This window comes from Heloderma suspectum, chromosome 2 (genome assembly GCF_057233095.1).
Source record: "Heloderma suspectum isolate Gila_16-S chromosome 2, 16-S_ref, whole genome shotgun sequence".
In the NCBI taxonomy this organism is placed as follows: Eukaryota; Metazoa; Chordata; class Lepidosauria; order Squamata; family Helodermatidae; genus Heloderma; species Heloderma suspectum.
This window is the reverse complement of record NC_139459.1, coordinates 381505348-381527440: the sequence shown is the minus strand read 5'-3', so window position 1 is coordinate 381527440 and position 22093 is coordinate 381505348. Positions and strand designations below refer to the sequence as shown.

At 47.2% G+C, this 22093-nt stretch overlaps 1 protein-coding gene across 1 annotated transcript in view; it reads right to left on the bottom strand.

Annotated features, from left to right (window-relative positions):
• Window positions 1-16273, bottom strand: part of LOC146356368 (uncharacterized) — a 62266-nt gene extending 45993 nt beyond the window's left edge. The window contains exons 1-2 of the mRNA XM_084832604.1: window positions 16222-16273; window positions 14734-14860 (exon numbers count right to left, since the gene is read on the bottom strand). Coding sequence (XP_084688730.1) covers window positions 14734-14765 — 32 coding nt within the window. The 5' untranslated portion in view covers window positions 14766-14860; window positions 16222-16273. The remainder of the gene's footprint in view (window positions 1-14733; window positions 14861-16221) is intronic.
• Between the last annotated feature and the right edge of the window lie 5820 nt (window positions 16274-22093).

Genomic DNA, 22093 nt, shown 5'->3' with positions numbered 1-22093 from the left:
TTGAACAAACATAGGACACTGACATGTTTGACAAGAAGGAAAACATCTGGTTCTACACACCCAGAAATTTTAGCCCTCGTGGCCCTAATCTGGAGGACAATTCATAAGCATTATACCAGTCATACCTCTGCTTTTTTTCTCCTTAGGAATTTTCATCTCCAGGCATCCCAAAACACCACTCCTGGTATCCATTTAAAATCACAGCTACTGATGAGGGTGGAAGCCAAAACATGTAGCTCTAAATATATTTTGAAATTACTGTGTTGTTAGTCGATCTATCTTTCTTTCTCTCATCTGTATCTCTCTCTCTCTCTCTCTCTCTCTCTCTCTCTGCATAGCATAGGAAAACATAACTGAATAGGTGCCTCAGATTTGTGTGGGAGGCAGATACTGGGACACCAATTCTGGTAGGAAAATGGGAGCTGATTTAGCAGAAGCAACCAGTGAAAACCATCTCAGCAGTTAAAAGGGAGTGCTCTCTAAAATTAATCCATAGTTGGCATCTTATAGCAATAAAACTATCACATTAATAATTTTCTACTTCCCCTATGCTGAAGAGGGTATATTGTGGTGGAAGTGGCCTCAGAATTAATGATCATGTTCAAGTGCAAAACATTCCACACAAGAATTTGCAGATGCAAGTTGTTCTCAATGATTTGCTATACTTAATGCAAGTGTGAAAAGCTGTATCACAACGTATCTTAAATAACAAACATGAATTCAAACATTTACTTGCATTTATTAGTCAAAATGTGCATAAGAACATAAGAAGAGCCATGCTGGATTGGACCAATGATCCATCTAGTCCAGCATTCTGTTCACACATTGGCCAACTAGCTGTCAACCAGGAACCAACAAGCACGACACGAGCGCAACAGCACCACCCCACCCATGTTCCCCAGGAACTGGTGTACATAGGCTCACTGCCTCTGGTACGGGAAGTAGTACATAGCCATCAGGACTAGTAGCCATTGATAGCGTTTTCCTCCAGGAATGTATGTTATTGTTGGAATGTAATATCTGATTCAATGTTATTAAATTAATACATATTTACTTCTTTTTAATTCCACCCTTCCTCCCAAGAAATCAGGGTGTTGCACATATTCTCCCTTCCTTCTCACAACAATCCCGTTGAGGTAGGTTAGTCTAAGAGACAATGACTTTCCAATGTGCATTTGATAACTCCACAACTGGGCAAGGATTTGAACCCATGTCTTCCTGCTCCTAGACTGGCATTCTATTTACTCAACCATACAGGTGGTAGCAGTGGCTAGTAATCGTTCTTCTACTCATCTTGACTTAAAAAACCCCCTGAAGTTTGCCACCAAAATGAGCTTTCTACAAATGTTCATTTATGAGTTATTGCATATTCCCATCTGCATGTCAACCATCTTGGAAAATGGCAGCTACAGCATTCATGCAACAGAATGGGCATGCATTCTGAATGGGCACCCAGAAATCTGTGGTGGAACGGCCTGCCAATCCCCCCCGCCCCCCTGCAGATCCCCCCCTGTACGAAACTTACCTGAGGCGGATGTTCCAGGCGGAGGTGGCTCCGGCGGTGGCTTCAGTGGCGGCGGCTGCGGCGGCTGGTCTTTTGACCGGCTGCCACCACCGCCATTTGCAGTCCTGTCATTTTGTTGTGTGTGGTTTTTTACAGCGACGTGATAGGCTACGTAAAGACTTACGTAGCCTATCATGGCTGTGTTAAAAAAAAAAACGCATACGCAAATGTCAGCGGCTACGGCCACCGCCATTTGCGTTCCTTATTTTTCGCTGTCTTAGCCTATGTAAATATTTATGTAGACTAAGACGGCAAAAAATAAGGAATGCAAATGGCGGTGGCCGTAGCTGCCGCCATTTCTGTATGGGTTTTCTTTTTTTTTTTTACCCAGAGCCCTCCACGGCCGGAAATCCGGCTGCGGACGGCTCTGGCCTGGGCCTGGCCGGCTGCTCTGCGGAGCTGCCGTGGAGCACAGCCGGCCGTCGAGGATTCTGGGGGGGAGGAATGGATCGCCTCCCCCCATCAAGGATTCTGGGGAGAGGGACAGAACGCCTCCCCCCCCACCATGAACATAATCCGCGGAAAGGTAAGTGACTTTCGTATATCCCTAATCTGACCATGACAAAGGGACTAGGGATGTACGAAACTCACCTTTTCGCAGAATTTTTTGCTATGGGGGGGAGGTGCTCCGTCCCTGTCCCCGGAATCCTTCATGGGGGGGGGAGGCGATCTGGTCCTCCCCCCCGGAATCCTGCCTGGCTGGCTCTGCTCCACTGCGGCTCTTCAGAGCTGCTGGCCAGGGCCGTCTGCAGTCGGATTTCCAGCAGCAGATGGGCTGCTGCGGACGCAAATGGTGGCCGCCGTAGCGGCCGCCATTTGCGTTCAACAAGGCAGCCATGATAGGCTACGTAAGTATTTATGTAGCCTATCATGGCAACCCAAAAAACTAAAAAAAACAAAACAGCATACGCAAATGGTGGCGGTTACGGCGGCCGCCATTTACGTTCCCTATTTTTCGCTGTTTTAGCCTACATAAATATTTACATAGTCTATTACAACAAAAAAAGGGGAACGCAAATAGCGTAGTGGGTGCTATTTGCGTTCCTTTTTTTTTTTTTTTTGCCTTAATAGCTTACGAAAATATTTACGTGGGCTAAAACGGGGGTGGGGGAGGAACGCAAATAGTTCCTACTCATCTATTTGCGTTCCCCTTTTTTTTCGCCGTAATAGCCTGCATAAATATTTACATAGACTAAAATGGCAAAAAATAGGGAATGCAAATGGCAGCCGCTGTAGCCGCCGCCATTTGCGTACGCCGTTTTTTTTTCCCTGATTGGCTTGCCGTGATAGGCTACGTTAATACTTACATAGCCTATCACAGCAAAGACCAGGATGTAAATGGCAGCCGCGGCAGCTGATCAAAAGACCAGCCACCGCCACCGCCACTGCCGGAGCTGCCGCCGAAGCCACCATCATCCAGAACATCCACCCCAGGTAAGCCTCATCCCGGGGGGAATCCGCGAGGGGGCAGAGGGGTGGGCCATTCCACCACAGATTTCGGGGGGCCAAATGCCAGTGCATTCGGCCTCACTGAAATCCATGGCAGAATTCTCTGCCATCCCTAAAAGGGACAGATGTTAATTCCTCCACTTTCAGATCACCATCCTCCTGCCCAATTGAGAAAACCAGATCAAGCGTTTGTCCTTTCATATGTGTTGGGCTGATGACATGTTGGGACAGCCACATGGTTGTCATGGCAGCAATGAAGTCCTGAGCCATCCCGGATACAGTGGCATCAGCATGGAAGTTGAAATCTCCCAGGACCTAGGGGTCCTCAACACCAAGTCCAGGACCACCTCCGTCAGCTCAGGCAGGGAGTCTAATGGGCAGCGGGGTGGGTGGTACACCAACAAAATCCCTAATCTGTTTCCCGCCTCCCAGATAAGCAGAGAAGAACAGAGCAAGCTGCTCTGGCTGATCCAAGGACTACAGAAGCAAGCAAACTCCCAGAGAGGGAGCGACCAGAGTAAGCGAACAGGGGGAGTGAACAGGAGTTGGTCAGGGGGGTTGCAGTGGTAGAAGAGACAAAGGAGACAAAGGAGACAGAGGCTAAGAGATAACTGGGCTGCAGGAAGCCCAGGGGGCTGCCCTTTATCCTTCTGAGTGTCTGTGAGCTCACCAGGTGCTTCTGAGAGCTCCAACTGAATTGGGGGTGTGTGGCCTGAGTACTCCCAGCAGCTGAGTGGGCAGGAAGCTTCAGTCTGTTTCCCACCTCCCAGCTGAGCAGAGCAGATCAGAGCAGGGCAAGCTGGTCCAGCTGGTCCAGGGACTACAGAAGCAAGCAACCTCCCAGAGAGAGAGCGATCAGAGAGAGCTGATGGGGGAGCAAAAAAGAGTTGGCCAGGGGAGTTCGGCAGGGGAGGTCAAGGGGGAGGCCCCTAACATTTGTTTTTGTTTTTGTTTTTGAAATAACATTTTTCATTGATTTGTCTTGTAACACAGACTTCCACACCAGTGGGGCTCTGCTTTTAACCTTTAGTGAGTAGAGGAGCAGGCACAGGCTAGTCTAGAACAATCACAAAGCTAGACACAAAAAGGGAGAAGAGGCTATGGAAGGACAAGTCCCTCCAGTGGTGGTGACCTGCAGGGTGTGTGCAATGTTTGTTTTCTTGCCTGAGAACAACATGGCCTACACCTGCAACAAGTGCAAGTTGATCACGCTGCTGGAAGAAAAAGTAAGTGGACTGGAGAGGCAACTGTTGACCGTCCGGGGAATAAGAGAACTAGGGATGTATAAAATTGGTCTTACCTGTCACTGCCAGGTTCCGTTGGGGGGGAAGGCACTCCGTCCCTCCCCCTGGAATCCTCGCTGGGGGGGAGGTGCTCCTGCCTCCCCCCCGGAATCCTGGCCGGCTGGCTCTGCTCTGCGGGGATTCTGCGGAGCCGCCAGCCAGCTCTGCCAGCAGCCGGACATCCGGCCGTCGGCTAACAGGGACGCAAATGGCGGCGGCCGTAGCCACTGCTGTTTGCGTCCCTGTAGTCAGCTGCGATAGGCTACGTAAATCTTTATATAGCCTATCACGTCTGACTTAAAAATAAAAATAAAAAATGCGCATACGCAACTGGCAGCGGCTACGGCCGCCACCATCTGCGTTCCTTATTTTGGCCCGTCTTAGTCTACGTAAATATTTACGTAGACTAAGACGGCGAAAATAAGGGGAACGCAAATAGCGTAGCGGACGCTATTTGCGTTCCCCCTTATTTTCGCCGTCTTAGTCTACGTAAATATTTACATAGACTAAGATGGGCCAAAATAAGGAATGCAAATGGCAGCGGCCATAGCCGCCGCCATTTGCGTACGCGCATTTTGTTTTGTTTTAAAGTCAGAAGTGATAGGCTACGTAAAGATTTACGTAGCCTATCCCATTTTTCTTTTTTACCTAGCCATGATAGGCTATGTAAATCTTTACGTAGCCTATCACGTCTATTTTTCTTTTTTTTTTTTAACACTAGAAATGGTGGCGGCAGCAGCTGATCAGAAGACTGGCCGCCAAGCCACCGCCGCCGCAGCTGCCCGGAAGATCCGCCCCAGGTAAGTCTTGTCCCAGGGGGGATCTGCGGGGAGGGCGGGGGGGAGGCCGTTCCGACACTGAGTTCGGGGGGCCAAATGCACTGGCATTTGACCTCACCGAGATCCGTGGCAGAATTCTCTGCCATCCCTAAAGAGAACATGAAGTGTTCTTGGACAGAATGGGGGAACTACAGCAGCAAAGGGAAGACCAGAAGCTTGAAGAGCAACAGCAAGATGAGGCAGAAGTGGGAAATGCTGAACTGAAGAAAAATGGAGTAGAGGATACTCCTTGGAAAAGGGTGACAGTTAGGAGAAGAAGAACTAGATGCCACTCTGCACCAGTAGAAGCAGTGCAGCTGTGGAACCGATTCCAGGTACTAGCGGTTGAGACTGGAGGACAGCCTGCAGAGGAAGAACCACAGGGGGACCTACATGACAGTGAGCAAGAGGCTGAAGGTCAGTCAAACAGAGGCAATGAAACCCAGGCCTACAACAAGAAGAAGAGAAGAGTGATAGTAGCGGGAGACTCCTTGCTGCATGGGATCGAGACCCAAGTATGTCGTGAAGATGCGTGGACTCACCAGGTATGTTGTCTCTCGGGAGGACGGATTAGAGATGTGACTGAAAGGTTGCCTGCACTCATAAAGCCCACTGACAGGTATCCCTTTCTTCTCATCCATGTGGGAAGAAATGTTACTGACAAGCAGAGCTATGAAGAAATCACATCAGACTTTGAAGCTTTGGGAAGGAAACTCAAGAACTTTGGGGCCCAGATAGTTTTCTCATCCATCCTTCCAGTAGTTAGAAGAGGGATAGAAAGGGAATGAAAAATACTCTGGGTGAATGACTGGCTACGAAGGTGGTGCCAACGAGAGAGATTTGGATTCTGGGACAATGGGCTATGCTTCCTGGAAGATGGGTTGGCAAGGAACGGGTTGCACCTCACAAAGGATGTGTTTGGCCACAGCATGAAGAACTCCATCAGGAGGGCTTTAAACTGAATCCTATGAGGAAGGGAGATGTAATGTTGGGGGTAACAATGGATGTAGGCTCATGCACTGCAACGGAGAGAACAGCTCTAATAGCACCCAATAACAGTCTTCAGACACATGTAGGGAGAAAGCCAGACTATGAAGCACATGGTCTTCGATGTTTATATACTAATGCCCAGAGTATGGGAAACAATCAGAACGAACTTGAACTCTTAATACAGGACAGAAATTATGACTTGATAGGTATAACTCAGACTTGGTGGGATGACTCTCATGACTGGAATACAGCAGTTGAAGGATATAATTTGTTCGAAAAGAACAGGAGGAACAGAAAGGGAGTTGGGGTTGCACTGTATGTGAAAAATACATATCTCTGCACAGAAATACAGGAGGAGGAGCTTGGTTGCCCCATCAAGAGCATCTGGATCAAAATAAATGGAGCACAGAATAAAAGAAAACTGATGGTCGGAGTCTACTACCGGACACCCCATCAAGGAGGATGAAACTTTTGAAAAGCAAATGGCCCATGTTTCAAGGAAGCATGATGTAGTAGTAATGGGGGACTTCAATTCCCCCGATATTTGTTGGGAGACAAATTCTGCAAAACATGGCCCCTCCAGGAAATTCCTGACTTGTGTGGTGGATAACTTCCTCTTACAGAAAGAAGAGTAAGAAACTAGAGGATTGGCTATCCTTGACTTGATCCTAACCAACAGAGATGACTTAGTGGATAAAGTAGCAGTGACAGGAACTCTGGAGGAAAGCAACCATGTTGTCCTTCAGTTCTTGGTTCTAAGGGAAGCAAATGCCGAGTATAGTCAAACGTGTACCCTGGATTTTAGGAAAGCTGAATTAATAAACTCAGAACAATGATCAGGAAGGTCCCATGGCAAGCGACTCTAATGAGGAAAGGAGTCCAAGGTGGGTAGGAGGTTTTAAAAAAGGAAATTCTCAAGGCACAATTACAAACCATTCCAACAAGAAGAAATGGTGGAAGACAACAGAAGAAGCCAATGTGGCTTCACAAAAAGCTTAGCGATGATCTGAAAACCAAAAAGGACACATATAGGAAGTGGAAAGAAGGCCAAGTAAAAAAGGAAGAGTACTGGCAGGTAGCACAGAATTGCAGGGATGGTGTCAGGAAGGCTAAAGCTGAGAACGAGCTGAAGTTAGCAAGGGATGCAAAAAGCAACAAAAAGGCTTTCTTCAGTGCATAGTAAACGGCAGAGGAAAGAAATGGTTGTTCAGCTATTAAATAAGGATGGCGAAATGATAAAAGATGACAAAGAAAAGGCAGAGGTGCTAGGGATGGGGGAGAATTTCTCCCCGAAACTTTGGGGGGCCGAGTGCCAATGCATTCGGTCCTCCGAAGGTTTGGGGAGAAATTCTCCCCGATCCCCCCGCCCCCCCACCCCCCTCTGGGATGGGAATTACCTTTTACGAATGTGGCTCCCGGCAGCATTTCCCGGTGGTGGTTCAGCAGGTCTTCGTCAGGGGCGGGGGCGGCAGCCGGTCTTTTGACCGGCTGCCGCTGCCGCCATTACAAGAAAAGTAAAAAACAAAAAAAACACCCCTGTGATAGGCTACGTAACGATTAACGTAGCCTATCACGGCTGACTTTGCAGATCTAGCCGTGATAGATCTAGCCGTGAACGATTTACGTAGCCTATTACAGGGCTTTTTTTTTTTTTTTTTTACTTTTCTTTTGAAGTTTGCGGCCGGGGAGACGGGCCGCTTCTCCCCGGCCTGAATTTCGGCCGGGCGAAGCAGGAAGCCTCCCCCTCGGCCTGAATTTTGGCCGGGCGAGGTGGGAAAACACCCCCCCCTCGCATGAACTTCGGGGGGAGAAGCGAAGCGCCTCCCCCCCACCGCGAAAAAAGCTGCGGGACAAGGTAAGTCCCTTTCGTACATCCCTAAGAGGTGCTCAATTCCTACTTTGGCTCAGTCTTCTCCCAAAAGAGGGTCTATGAGCCCCCTGGCAAAGGCAAAGTACAGGCTGAAGGGGCAGGATTGCAGCTTGACATCAATAGGCATATGGTCAAGGAACACCTCATTACTTGGAATGAGTTCAAATCTACAGGGCCAGATGAACTGCATCCTAGAGTAATAAAGGAACTCGCAAATGAACTCTCAGAACCGCTGTCTATTCTCTTTGAGAAATCATGGAGGATGGGTGAAGTGTCAGATGACTGGAGGAGGGCTAATGTTGTCCCTATCTTCAAAAAAGGGTAAAAAGGAGGAACCTGGGATCTCAGACCAGTCAGTCTGACATCAATCCTTGGGAAAATTCTGGAGCACATGATCAAGCAATCCATCTGGAAGCACCTTGAAAACAATGCAGTGATTCCTCGAAGCCAACATAGATTTGTCAAGAACAAATCCTGCCAGATGAAGCTGATCTCATTTTTTGATCAAGTAACCTCCCTTGTAGACCGTGGGAATGCTGTAGACATCATATACCTCAACTTCAGCAAAGCTTTCGACAAAGTGCCCCATGATCTCCTGATGAGCAAACTAGCTCAAAGTGGGCTAGATGAAACAATGATCCGGTGGATCCACAGTTGGCTACAGAATCGGATTCTAAGAGTGCTTATCAATGGGACCTTCTCAAACTGGGGAGAGGTAATGAGTGGGATACGGCAGGGCTCAGTCCTGGGCCCAGTGCTCTTCAACATTTTTATTAATGACTTGGAGGATGAGGTGCAGGGGATGCTGATCAAATGTGCAGATGACACAAAATTGGGTGGGATAGCTAATACTTTGGAAGACAGAAACAAAATTCAAAGTGATCTTGATAGTCTGGAGCGCTGGACAGAAAACACCAGAATGACATTTAATAGGGATAAATGCCAAGTTTTGCACCTAGGAAAAAGAACCCAAATACACACTTACAAGATGGGAGATACTTGGCTCCAAAGGACTACAAGCAAGAAGGATCTTGGAATTGTTGTCGATCACAAGCTGAATATGAGCCAACAATGTGATGTGGCTGCAAAAAAGGCCAATGTTCTTTTGGGCTGCATTAATTGAAGCATAGCTTCCAAATCCTGGGAAGTACTAGTTCCCCTCTACTCAGCACTGGTTAGGCCTCATCTGGAGTACTGTGTCCAGTTCTGGGCACCACACTTGAAGAAGGATGCAGACAAACTGGAGAGGGTTCAGAGGAGGGCAACAAAGATGATCAGGGGACTGGAAACAAAGCCCTGCGAAGAGAGACTGAAAGAACTGGGCATGTTTAGCCTTGAGAAGAGAAGACCAGGGTGAGATATGATAGCACTCTTCAAGTACTTGACAGGTTGTCACAGAGAGGAAGGCCAGGATCTCTTCTCGATCATCCCAGAGTGCAGGACACAGAAAAATGAGCTCAAGTGACAGGAAGCCATATTCCCACTGAACATCAGGAAAAACTTCCTGACTATTAGAGCAATATGACTATGGAACCAATGACTGAGGGAGGTGGTGGGCTCTCCCACGCTGGAGGCATTCAAGGTGGGGCTGGACAGTAGTGGACAAAGCTAGGGGGGCACAAATGACAGCCAAACTCTACAAAAGACTAGCATGCTGAAGGTGATCAGCTTGGCTTCATTGGAGGCCCCAGGCAGATTCCTGGCTAGGAATGCTACCATGAAGCAGATGGCAGCCAGAACGCCCATGTAGCCAAGGGCACGATTGTATTGGAGTAGGATCTGTCCAGGTTGGGAGTGCATGTTAGAGTCTGGGAAGGGTGGAGTGATGCCCAGCCAGATGGTGCAGATGACAACTTGGACACGGGAACAGGAAATGACAATGGAATTGGCCAAACTCTAGGGATGTACGAAACTCACTTACCTTTTCGTGGAATCTTTCGCAGTGGGGTGGGAAGCACTCCGTCTCTCCCCCCAGAATCCTTGACGGGGGGGAGGTGATCCGCTCCTCCCCCCCGGAATCCTCGATGACTGGCTCTGCTCAGTGGCCAGGCCACGGGGCAGCAGGCCAGGGCCGTCTGCAGCCAGATTTCCATCCATGGACGGGCTGGTGTGTATACAAATGGCGGCCAGCATAGCAGCCGCCATTTGCATCCAGCCAGCAGCTGTGATAGGCTGTGTAAGAATTTAACATAGCCTATCACGGCTAACCTCAAAAAAAAAAATACGGCTGCCATTTGCATTCCCTATTTTTCGCCGATTTATCTTATGTAAATATTTACATAAGATAAAACGGCAAAAAAAAAGGGGAATGCAAATAGCATAGTGGACAGTATTTGCATTAGTTTATTTTTCACCGTGTAGCCTACATACATATTTATGTAGGCTAGAACAGCGAAAAATAAAGGAACGCAAATAGCATCCACTACGCTATTTGCGTTCCCCTTTTTTTTTGCTGTTTTTTCTTATGTAAATATTTACGTAATCCCGGGGGGATTCCGTGGGGGGGCCAGGGGGCAGGAGTCCATTCTGCCACAGATTCCGGGGGGATCTAAAGAATCCAGCCTCACTGGAATCGGTGGCAAAATTCTCCACCATCCCTACCAAACTCTTCCCCAGCCATCCCTTCACTCTGTTCCCTGGCTTTGTGGCCAGGAAGGCCAGCACCACAGTGATTGTTTTGGCCAACATTGAAGAAAAAGCAACCGAGTAGATGATGCTGAAGGCTGTTTGTCAGTGAAAGCAGGTCACCTTCCTTGGCCAGCCGATGAACAGGAAGGGGGACAAAAGGAAAGCTGGAGGGAGATGAGAATATAGGAGAGGTCCCAGTTGTTGGCTTTGACTATTGGTGTGCCTAAGAATTTAATAAAGGTTCCTAACATAAATCCTGAGGTTAAGGACAAGAATAGAGCAAAGGAAGCCAGGAGGATCCCCAAAGGTTCTTCATAGGAAAGGAAGGTTATAATCTTGGGGACATATTGATCATGGGCCTTGCTTGGATGCTGATCGGCTGAACACTTGGTGCAATGGTCTGCATCTGAAAAGAAGGGGAGTGGCTTCAGCATGATTTAAATCAATCATGCATCCAGAATAGTCTGTGTTGTATTCCATTTGGAACCAAGATGGGGATGTGGGAGAGGTCAAGAAACAATAATATGTGGTAGCGCAGGGTGAGAAACAAAGGTTCCCTAGTAGAGGACATGCATTGTGCTCAGAAAAGTCTTTCTGTGGCCTCATCATCAAAGGAAGATCTCAGCTGGCAAGGCCAGGAGAATTGTTTCTGTGAGACGTTACAGTGCTCCCACCAGTCAGAGCAGAATAGTCAATCCTGGGTTTGAAGGATTGATGATACTCAAATATGGAGTAGCAAGTGCAGCAAGCTGAGCATTGCTCAGGGTAGTATCTCTGTGGTTGTCCCATTCTTCTCTTCATAACAGCCCGGTGAGTTATGTTAGTCTAAGTGGAAGCAAGTGGCCTTTTGTTACTCTCGCTAGTTCCAAGGGATGTCTATTACATTTCAAAACCAGAGTTGCAATCCTTCTTATCCCAGCTTATTTTTTTTTCCATTGATGGAATGTTTTGCTTAAGGGTTGTAAATGAACAGAAGATTGAACTGATGTAGGGCAGGGCAGTAGTGTGACCAACAGGAAATAGGGGCTTGTTGTGGGGCAGAGATGTTCATATATAGCATCTGGAACTTTATACAATCCCCCTTTCTGCCAAGTAACCCCTGATTGTCTGCCACAGAATCACAGTACATTGGAGAGAACTCTCTGGATATAATGGAGACAGGTCCATGTCTTAATGACAGCACTGCCCCAGTGAAGTATAAAAAGTAGAGCTGTAGGGTGTGATTTAAACCAGGAAAAAGAGGCTTCACAGTGTGTGTTGCAGAAGACTTTCTACTTATAATGTAGACAGGCCTGTGGTTCTAATAATGGCCTGGTCTCTTTAAAGAGGGATGTGGCTTAATCACATATAAAGCAGAGGGAGAGGTGATTTAAACCAAGAAAAGGGTGTGCTGAGCCCTCCCTCCTTACCCTTCTCTGTATCCCAGGTATTGCCTTCCAAGCTGTGGTTCTTATCCACATTCTGGTGGATGTGGAATTCTACCCCACCTCTACAACTAAGGATCAGATGTCATGTTTGGTTTTGATCATTAGATGCTCTTTTGTATTCAGATCAGGCCTCAGTACAATAATGTAGCACTTGGGAATGAAGATGCAGCCCAGCAACCCAGCACTGGAGGCCAAGATGGAGAAGACCTGCACGGCCACCATGTATTTCCCCTTCGTGCTCAGGTAGGTGGGCACAAAGGACACCCAGACACTGCAAAAGACCAGCATGCTGAAGGTGATCAGCTTGGCTTCATTGAAGGCCCCAGGCAGCTTCCTGGCTAGGAAAGCCACCATGAAGCAGACAGCAGCCAAGAAGCCCGTGTAGCCAAGGACACCATAAAACATGGCAACAGACCCTTCATTGCATTGCAGAGTGATCTTCCCAGGCTGGGAATGCATGTCAGAGTCAGGGAAGGGTGCAGAGATGCCCAGCCAGATGGAGCAGATGATAACTTGGACACTGGAACAAGAAATTACAACAAAGCTTGCAAGATCCTTCCCCAGCCATCTCTTCACCTTGTTCCCTGGCTTTGTGGCCAGGAAGGCAAGCACCACAGTGATGGTTTTGGCCAACACTGAAGAGACAGCAATTGAGAAGATGATGCTGAAGGCCATTTGTCGGAGAAGGCAAGTCACTTCTCTTGGGCGGCCAATGAACAGGAAGGAGGATAAAAAGGAAAGCAGGAGGGAGACAAGGAGAATGTAGGAGAGGTCCCTGTTGTTGGCTTTGACTATTGGAGTTTCTAGGCATTTAATGAAGATTCCTAACACAAAGCCTGTTGCTAAAGATAAGAGTAAGGCAAAGGAAGCCAGGATGATCCCCAGAGGTTCTTCATAGGAAAGGAAGGTTAAATCCTTGGGGACACATTGATCTTGGGCCTTGTTTGGATGCTGATCTTCTGAACACTTGGTGCAATGGTCAGAATCTGAAAAGAAGGAGAGTGACTTCAGCATCTCTAACATCAAGGTACATCCAGAATACTCTGCTACATTTGGAATGAAGGTGGGGCTGTGGGAGAAGTCAGGAAACAACCATGTATAGTAGGCAGGAACAAAGGCAAATATTTTCTGACCTAGGACTTGTTTTGTTCTCTGAGGTTTCAGTCCATGGCCTCATCAGCAAAGGAGGATCTCAAGGAGTGGGGTCAGGAAAGTTGCCTCTGAGAGACAATACAGAGCTCCTGCCAGTCAGAGCAGAATATACAATACTGGGCTTGATGGACTGAGAACATACCTTGGAATAAAGGCAGCTTTCTACTTCACTCAAACAAGGAGGAGCAAGTGTGAGAAACCAAACATTCCTCAGGCTGGTATCTATGTGGTTCTCCTATTTTGATCTCGACAGCACCCCTCTGAGGTATACTAGGGTAAGTGTTAGAAGTGGCCCAAGGCAGAAAACAATCCTATGATCAAGGATTTGAACGATGGTCTCTGTAGACCAAACCCAACACTCCAGCTATTTTGTCAGTCCGACTAGTGTGAAGGGACCTCCATTGCATTTCAATTGCAGAGTAGCAATGCTTCATAAAGCTTTCTTATTGTATCCATTCATGGAAGGTTTTGCTAAAGGGTTTTTAAGGAATAGATGTTTCTGTGGCAGACAAGCAGGGGTTCCTTGACAGAAAAGGGGATGTGGAAATGGTATAAAGTTCAAGATGCCAAGTAGAAAGCCTCTGTCCCGCAAACCCCTTCTTTCTGTTGATCAGACCACCTTTCTCTGCAAGTTCTGTCTTTCATTATACAGCCACTAGATGGCGATGTGGTATAGCTGTGATATAGCAGAATTGTGCAATTACACAGAGCAGTTGGAGCACCATGAAGAGAAAATAGCACATTTTCCCCATTCAGAAAAAAGGCAGCTTTCCTGACCCCACTACCTCAGATCCTCCTTTACTGCTGAGGCCACGGATGGAAACCTCTGAGAACAAAGCATGTCCTAGGTCAGAAAATTGTTGCCTGTGTTCCTGCCTACTATACGTGGTCATTCCCTGACCTCTCCCACATCGTCAGGTGTGATTTACACCAGGAAAAAGAGGGTGCACTGTGGACCATACATTATGAACCCTTTCTCTGCTTCCCTCTTCCTACCACACTAACTGCCTGCCATGGTCATTTCACTCACCTCACTTAATGGAATCAATGATGGAGATTAAAAATACTGAAGCCAAAAAAGAATCAATATTCAAAAATATCTTTAAAATCTGCAATGAAAATGTTTGAGTGAATAGTTAATTCATTACTTTACATAATTTTGAGCGTGCGAATCAGAAAATCTATCGAGCTCAAGCCAAAATAATACAACACACTAAGATAAGGATATAAAAATCACAATTAAACAAAGAGCAACAGTGTTAAAATTCAGCAGAATAGATAAAGCTATTATTAAAACCAGATTTACCACTGGCTAGGAAAATAAAGACCTACACATCTTGATCTGATGCCTGAATGATGTCACAGATGGCAGCAGGCAGGGAGAGCATTAGATTAGCAGGTGGCCACAATAAAAAGGTTCTCTCTCTGGTCAGCGCCCACCCACCCAATTTCAGATGGTGGGAGAATCTGGGAGAGAACCTCTGATTCCAAATATAGACTTTGGACAGACCCTATTTCCCAAGGGAATGCCCATTCCTCTGAGGTCACCTACCTTCCTGAGTGGAGACGGTCCCTTCTGCACATGGAACACAAGCATAGCAGCAAGATGGCTCTCCTTCCTGGATCTCCTTGGCATATCCAGGGCGGCAGCTCTCAACGCACCTGGAACGAGGCACCGTCTGGCAACAAAGCGAAGGATCATCAAGAGGAAAGTGTTAGGCTCATTTGTGTCCATGGAAATTAATCACAGAGTTTGGAAAGGACCCAATGAGATTTCTCGTCCCAGTGACCCCGGTGACTTCTTTTTTCTTTATTTTTTTGATGGAAGCATTTTTTATAGGGATGGCAGAGAATTCCACCACGGATCTCGGTGAGGCTGAATGCCAGTGCATTTGGCTCCCCGAAATCTGTGACGGAACGGCCTGCCCCCCCGCCCCCCCCCCGGATCCCCCCTGGGACAAGACTTACCTGGGGCGGATCTTCTGGGCAGTGGCGGCTCCAGCGGCAGCTTCGGTGGCGGCAGCTGGTCTTCCGACCAGCTGCTGCCGCCGCCATTTGCAGTCTTGTCATTTTTATTTTTTTTACAAGACGTGATAGGCTACGTAAAGACTTACGTAGCCTATCACGTCTGGCTTAAAAAAAAAAAAGACGCGTACGCAAATAGCAGCGGCTATGGCCCCCACCATTTGCGTTCCTTAGTTTTGGCCGTCTTAGTCTACGTAAATATTTACGGAGACTAAGACAGTGAAAATAAAGGGAACACAAATAGCGTCCGCTACGCTATTTGCGTTCCCCTTATTTTAACTGTCTTAGTCTCCGTAAATATTTACAGAGACTAAGATGGCCAAAAATAAGGAACGCCAATGGTGGCGGCCGTAGCTGCCGCCATTTGCGTACATGCGTGTTTTTTTTTTTTTAAGCCAGACGTGATAGGCTACGTAAGTCTTTACCTAGTCTATCACGGCTGACTACAAGGACACAAACGGTGGCGGCTACAGCTGCCGCCATTTGCGTCCCTGCTAGCCAGTGGCCGGATGTCCAGCTGCTGGCAGAGCTGGCTGGCGGCTCTGCGGAATGCCTGCAGAGTGGAGCCAGCCAGCCAGGTTTCCAGGGGGGATTCCGGGGGGAGGGATGGAACGTCTCCCCCCCCCTGCAGAACCCAGCGGAGCCAGGTAAGGGGAGTTTCGTACATCCCTAATTTTTTATGCACAGTGGCATAGCAGGGAAACCACTTTGTTGTATTTAGTTCAACATTTCTATCCTTACTTTCCATACAACCTGAAAGGGACAATAATGCAAGGTACAAGAATTAGGGATGTCAGAGAATTCCACCACGGACTGAAATGGGATCGAATTCCCTTCAGTCTGTGCCACAGAATCCTCTGCAGAACGGCACCACAAGGTCCTGTGGAGCCAGCGGTCATGCGGCTTATTTTTGGTCATCCACACAGAGTCGCAAAATTTTTGTAAATAAAAACGCAAGGTAGTATATTTCGATAATAAATACGAAAGGTTTTTTTTTTTAATGAATTGTGCTCACCGCCTTGTTTCAATTGAAATCCTCCGTCTCCATTTACAGCCAAAACACTTCCTCATCCTCGGGGCTTCCCAAAAGAAGGCTGCTGTAGGTGTGCCTGAGCTGTGCACTCTTTGTTTAAAGCAACGCTGTTAGAAAGAAAGAAAGAAAGAAAGAAAGAAAGAAAGAAAGAAAGAACCTTTTAAAATGACCATGCTGGTCTGGAGCCCTGCACAAGTATTATTCCCCCTGCTAGGCTTTCTATTTCCACATCCAGCCTTGTTGGTGATGCTGTGAGGCTAAAATGGAGAGGAGAACAAACTCTGTGTATGTCTACTCAGAAGTAAGTCTTATGGAGTTCAATGCAATTTACTCCTACGCATGTCAGCACCCCACTTGCCCCCAGCTCAGCTTTGTATTTCCATATCCAGCTCATTAGCAAACCTCCTGTAGTTCTCTCACTGGGTGACTTTGGGTGGACTCTAACCACTACATCATACTTCTGTTACGAAACTCATGAAGAACAAGGGACAGTATAATGGAATGTTCTTTCTGAAGCAGTCACACTTCAGTAATACAAATGCAGCATGAAGGGAAAGATCAGCAACCTTCTCTTTGTTTGAATAGAAAGAGAATAGAAACACTCTGCACATGCTCAGGGAATGGACAAAATGAGGAATAAACATACCAGGGAATATGAAGAACTATATTCTTCCATTATGTGTGTGTGTGTGTGGGGGGGGGAATCTCCCTTAATCCAGCTGTTCCCTGGGGGGGGGAAACAAACATTCACCCAAGGGTCTTCTGAGATAACTAACAGGAAGTCTGATAATGAACTGGATGTGGAAATACAAAGCTGAGCAGAGAGGAGAGGAGAACCAACTCTGTGCATGTCTACTCAGAAGTAAGTCTTATTGAGTTCAATGCAACTTACTCCTACAGATGTCAGCACCCCAGTTGCCCCCAGCTTAGCTTTGTATTTCCACATCCAGATCCAGCTCATTATCAAACCTCCTGTTAGTTATCTCAGAAGACCCTTGGTTGAATGCGGGGGGGGGGGGTTCCAGGGAACAACTGGATGGAGAGAGATTACACACACACACACACACACACACACACACGAAGAATATAGTTCTTCATATTCCCTGGTATGTTTATTCCTCATTTTGTCCATTCCCTGCGCATGTGCAGAGTGTGTTTTTTATTCAAATAAAGAGAAGGTTGCTGATCTTTCCCTTCATGCTGCATTTGTACAAGTGTTACTGCTTCAGAAAGAACTTTCCATTATACTGTCTCTTGTTCTTCGTGCGTTTCATATAACAGAAGTATGATGTAGTGTTTAGAGTCCAGCCCAACGTCACCCAGTGAGATAACTAAGAGGTTTGCTAATGAGCTGGATGTGGAAAGACAAAGCTGAGCTGGGGGCAAGTGGGGTGCTGACATCTGTAGGAGTAAGTTGCATTGAACTCCATAAGACTTACTTCTAAGTAGACATGCACAAAGTTGGTTCTCCTCTCCATTTTAGCCTCACAGCATCACCAACAAGGCTGGATGTGGAAATAGAAAGCCTAGCAGGGGAATAATACTCGTGCAGGGCTCCAGACCAACATGGTCATTTTAAAAGGTTCTTTCTTTCTTTCTTTCTTTCTTTCTTTCTTTCTTTCTTTCTTTCTTTAACAGCCTTGCCTTAAACAAAGAGTGCATCGCTCAGGCACACCTAGGGCAGCCTTCTTTTGGGAAGCCCTGAGGAGGAGGAAGTGTTTTGGCTGAAAGTAATTACTGCACGTCTCAGGGCAGGGGAAAAAATACGTAAATATCTACGAAAAATAGCCTTTCTTATGGAAGTTATGCAGAATTACAGCTGTTGGTACGGATTTATCTTCGTACTTTTTGGAGCGGAAAAAAGAGGAGAATATCGGGGGCTTGCGAACGATGGTGCGTAGCACTGACCGCTGACTGCGGAAGTCAAGCGTCACGGAAGGTCCGCAGTTCGTACATCCCTGACAAGAATGGGATCAATGAAAATGCAGTCCTAGAGTAACAGAAATGCAGCAACAACCAGAAAACACACCAGTGAAGAGCAGCAACTGAACATGCCACTTTGAAGCTGTAGCTTTAAAGAAATGCCCCCAAATTACTGATTGGTTTCTTTAGAAAGATTTGAGCACAGGTTTCAAAGCTGGAAAAGAAGGCTGGGGAGATGATCTCATTCTGGGAGACTGCTCCATAACCTAGCCACCACAACTGAAAAGGTTCCCTCCCTCCCTCTCTCTTCGGGATGAACTTTCTTTCCTGAGAGCGCAGGACAGGAAGGCCTGGCGTGCTATGGTCCATGAGGTCATGAAGAGTCGGACACGACTGAACGACTGAACAACAACAAGCAGGGCAGAAGGCAAAGGAAGGATCAGGGGCCTGAAGCCACAGCCAGGCAAGGGAGGAGTAGCCCTACATAAAGCACATGGCAGCCCAGCCCTTCAGTGTTCGTGTGTGTGTGTGTGTGTGTAGGGTTATCATTCTCCAACCAGTGCTCATATATGAAGATGCAGGGCAGTAAAGTTAGAAAACTGCATCCCCCCACACACACACACACATGCACATACCCCAGAATGCTTTAATATTATCCTGCTCTTGATCTATAGAACAAACAGGGATCTCCTCACGAGGTGTCCCCGATTCTGGCGCTATAACTGTTCTGCCCCGCTGACTGGACATTCTGTAACTTTTTATATGGCTCCCTTTGTCTCAGCATTTAGAACCCCTTTCCAGATTCTTCAGCAAATTATCATGCATCTAGGGATGGTGGCAGAGTCCATTTGGGGGCTCGAGCTTGGCAGATTACAGCCAGCTCCAACTGGAGTCCACAGACCGTTGTGCTCGCTAAGCCACCATTCTACACAAAAGGCCTATTTACACATTACATTTCCCTCACCTCATGAAACTGCAACGGCCATGTAATGGCTGCCTGGTTAATGGTGAGTTTTACATCAGGGGTTGCCTGTCTCTTTATACTCCCAATTTTCACTCTTCCATTAGACCTGTTAGGAAACAGCACCCAATTCACGATATCAAAGTCAGCTTCCAGCTCCCCATTCTCATCCAAATACAGTCCACACATGGAAGCATTAGAAAGACTGACGTCTCTGAAGAAAGCGTGAAACTAGAATGACAGGGGGGAAAACAGCATTCAGCAAACATGAAAGAATATCGTAGCCCTTCTAGCTTTCAGCTCTAATCCTCTATGAAACGGGGCTGATGCACATCCCAAATGGACTCAGAGTGGCTGACAGTCATTGATGTTTCACAGTCACAGCTGAGATACCTTCTTGAGTCCCCTTTTTCTGCTTCATCACTTTCTGGACGACCAGAATCAGCACAATTACATATGTACGCTCAGTTTGCACCTTAAGGCAGCCTTCCAACCTGGTGCCCTCCAGATGTTTTGGCCTGCAGCTCCCAGGTTTCCTGACCATTGGCCATGCTGGCCCAGCCAGCTGATGGGTCAAAAACATCTTGAGGGCACCAGGTGGGGCAAGGCTGCCCTAAGGGGTATCCTGCCAGCACAGGTGTCTGGCAAGGGGAGGAAGGTTCCTCGTAGTGACAGGTTTGGGGCACCATTTCAGCCCAGCAAATTTTTAGTCATCTATTGATTCAGAGGCCTTCTTGGAAGCATTCGCCTCTCCTCTGTCCCTCATTGCTTCTGTCTTCTCTCATGCTTGAACATGAATTCAACTCAAAGTTCCCCACCATTCAAGAGCCCTTCTCAAACCACTCAGTCTCTTTTGTCAGCCTGATGACATGTGGGGTGGAGGAGATGTCCCATTGGTCTCCTGCTAATCTTCATTTTCAAACATTAAATGTCATGGAGCAAAGGGCTGGATGTGCCCAATCTCGTCTGATCTCAGAAGCTAAGCAGGGTCAGCCCTGCTTAGAACTTGGATGGGAGGCCGCCTTGGAATCAGGCTTCCTGCACTGAGCAGGGGGTTGGACTTGATGGTCTTGTAGGCCCCTTCTGCAAGTTGCCATGCTCCAGCTCCTTCCATAAATATCGATCGTAGTCTTGCTTTTATTATGTACAGTGCATGGAAGGTTCAAAATACCCTTTGGAGTTCATTTTCCCCTCCCCCAGTTAAAAATAATTTTAAACAGCACAGTCAGATTCAGTTCATCGCTATTCTTATTCTCGCATTTATATACTGCCCAACGGCTGAGGTTCTCTGGGCAGTTGACAACAATTAAAACCATAAACTGTATATGATAAAACGTAAGATAAGGCTTTCACATTTAAAAAGAAGCATGTAAAACCAAAGTAAAACCCAACAGCAGTTCCAACCCAGGGAAAGCCTACGTGAAAAGGTGTGCTTTTAGGAGAAGCTTGAAAGATGCCCAGTTTTCTACCTCCCGAACTGCATGGGATTTTCCAGAGGGTAGGTGTCACTACAGAGAAGGCCTGCCATCGCGGTTCTTCATGGCAACGTTTCTTTTATTTTGGAAGGGCCAGCAAGACCTCCTCTAATGATCTGGGTATATATAATGGAAGGCAGTCATCACTATCATCCTCTCTCTCTCTCTCTCTCTCTCTCTCTCTCTCTCTCTGGGCACTTAGAGTTATATGCAAAAAGCGCTGTGAATCGCCCATAGACTCTAGTTTACAGAGCTATTTTGCATATAACTCAATGGGAAAGTGCTGCTGATCGCCTTTTTACAAGAAAACATGGAGATCGGCACAGAGACAAACAGGCCCGAGAAAGTTGTGGGCTCCTCATCGAACATGGGGGGGGGGGTTCAACTGCAGCCCAGAAGGTCAGTGAGTGGGGGGAAAGCTTGAGGGTGCCCAGAGAACCAGAGCTGGGATGTGTTCTCACATCCCTAACACCATCTAGAAGAGTCAATGAGCCTGTCTCCCAGTCATGGGAACCACTTGCCCACAGGGTCTCTATCCTAACCAAGATGAAAACAGAATAAGGCAGTCCAAGCCACCAAGGTCACTTGATCCTCCAATGACAGTGAGAGATTCAGGAGCATTATGAGCCTGCTCCATCAGGTGGAATGCAACGCCATCTAGAACAGGTAACAAACCAAGCTCCCACATGACAGGAACCACTCACCCACAGAGTATCTCTCTTACCAGGATTCAAGCCCAATGGACGGGCCCTCATCCAGTCCATTACTGATTCCAGGCAGTGGTCAAGGACATTCACAGCCAAACCTGATGCAGATGTTCTGTGCAGACAGAGCCACGTGTCATCAGCATGTATCCTGGGGGATCCCACAGCTCAGGTGTCTAGGGGTTCAATGATGACCACCCAATGTTTCTTCCTCAAAGCAACCCTGCAAGTAGGAGTGGAACCTCTAGTGTACAGTGCCTCCAACACCACCAAAATGGAGCCAGATCAGGAGGATACTAGGGTTGATAGTATCAAAATGCAATGAGAGAGTGAGTAGAATCAACAGACTCTAACTCCCCCTGTCTCTTTCTCTAGAAAGGTCATCCATCATGGTGACCAAGTCTGATTCAGTCCCATAGCTAGGCCAGAAACCCAACTGAAATGGATCTAGATAATCAGTATCCTCCAAGAGTGGCCACAACTGGCCTACCAACACCTTCTCAAGAACCTTAGTCAAAAGTGGGTATCTGCAACTAGGAGGTTGTTATCCAAAGCTATCAGGACCATAATGGGTTTCTTATATGGTGGTTGTCCTATTGATTCCCCAAGAGCAGCAGGCACCAACCCTTCAAGTAAGGAAGTGTTTACCAGACTCTGGACCCAACCAGTCATACTCCCTGGCAAGCATTTCTTAGCCACAAAGGGCAAAGTATGGTTGGGCATAAGGTCAAACGCATTGCTGCAAGCACCTTGTCCACTTCCTCGGCATATATTAAATGAAATTGAACCCA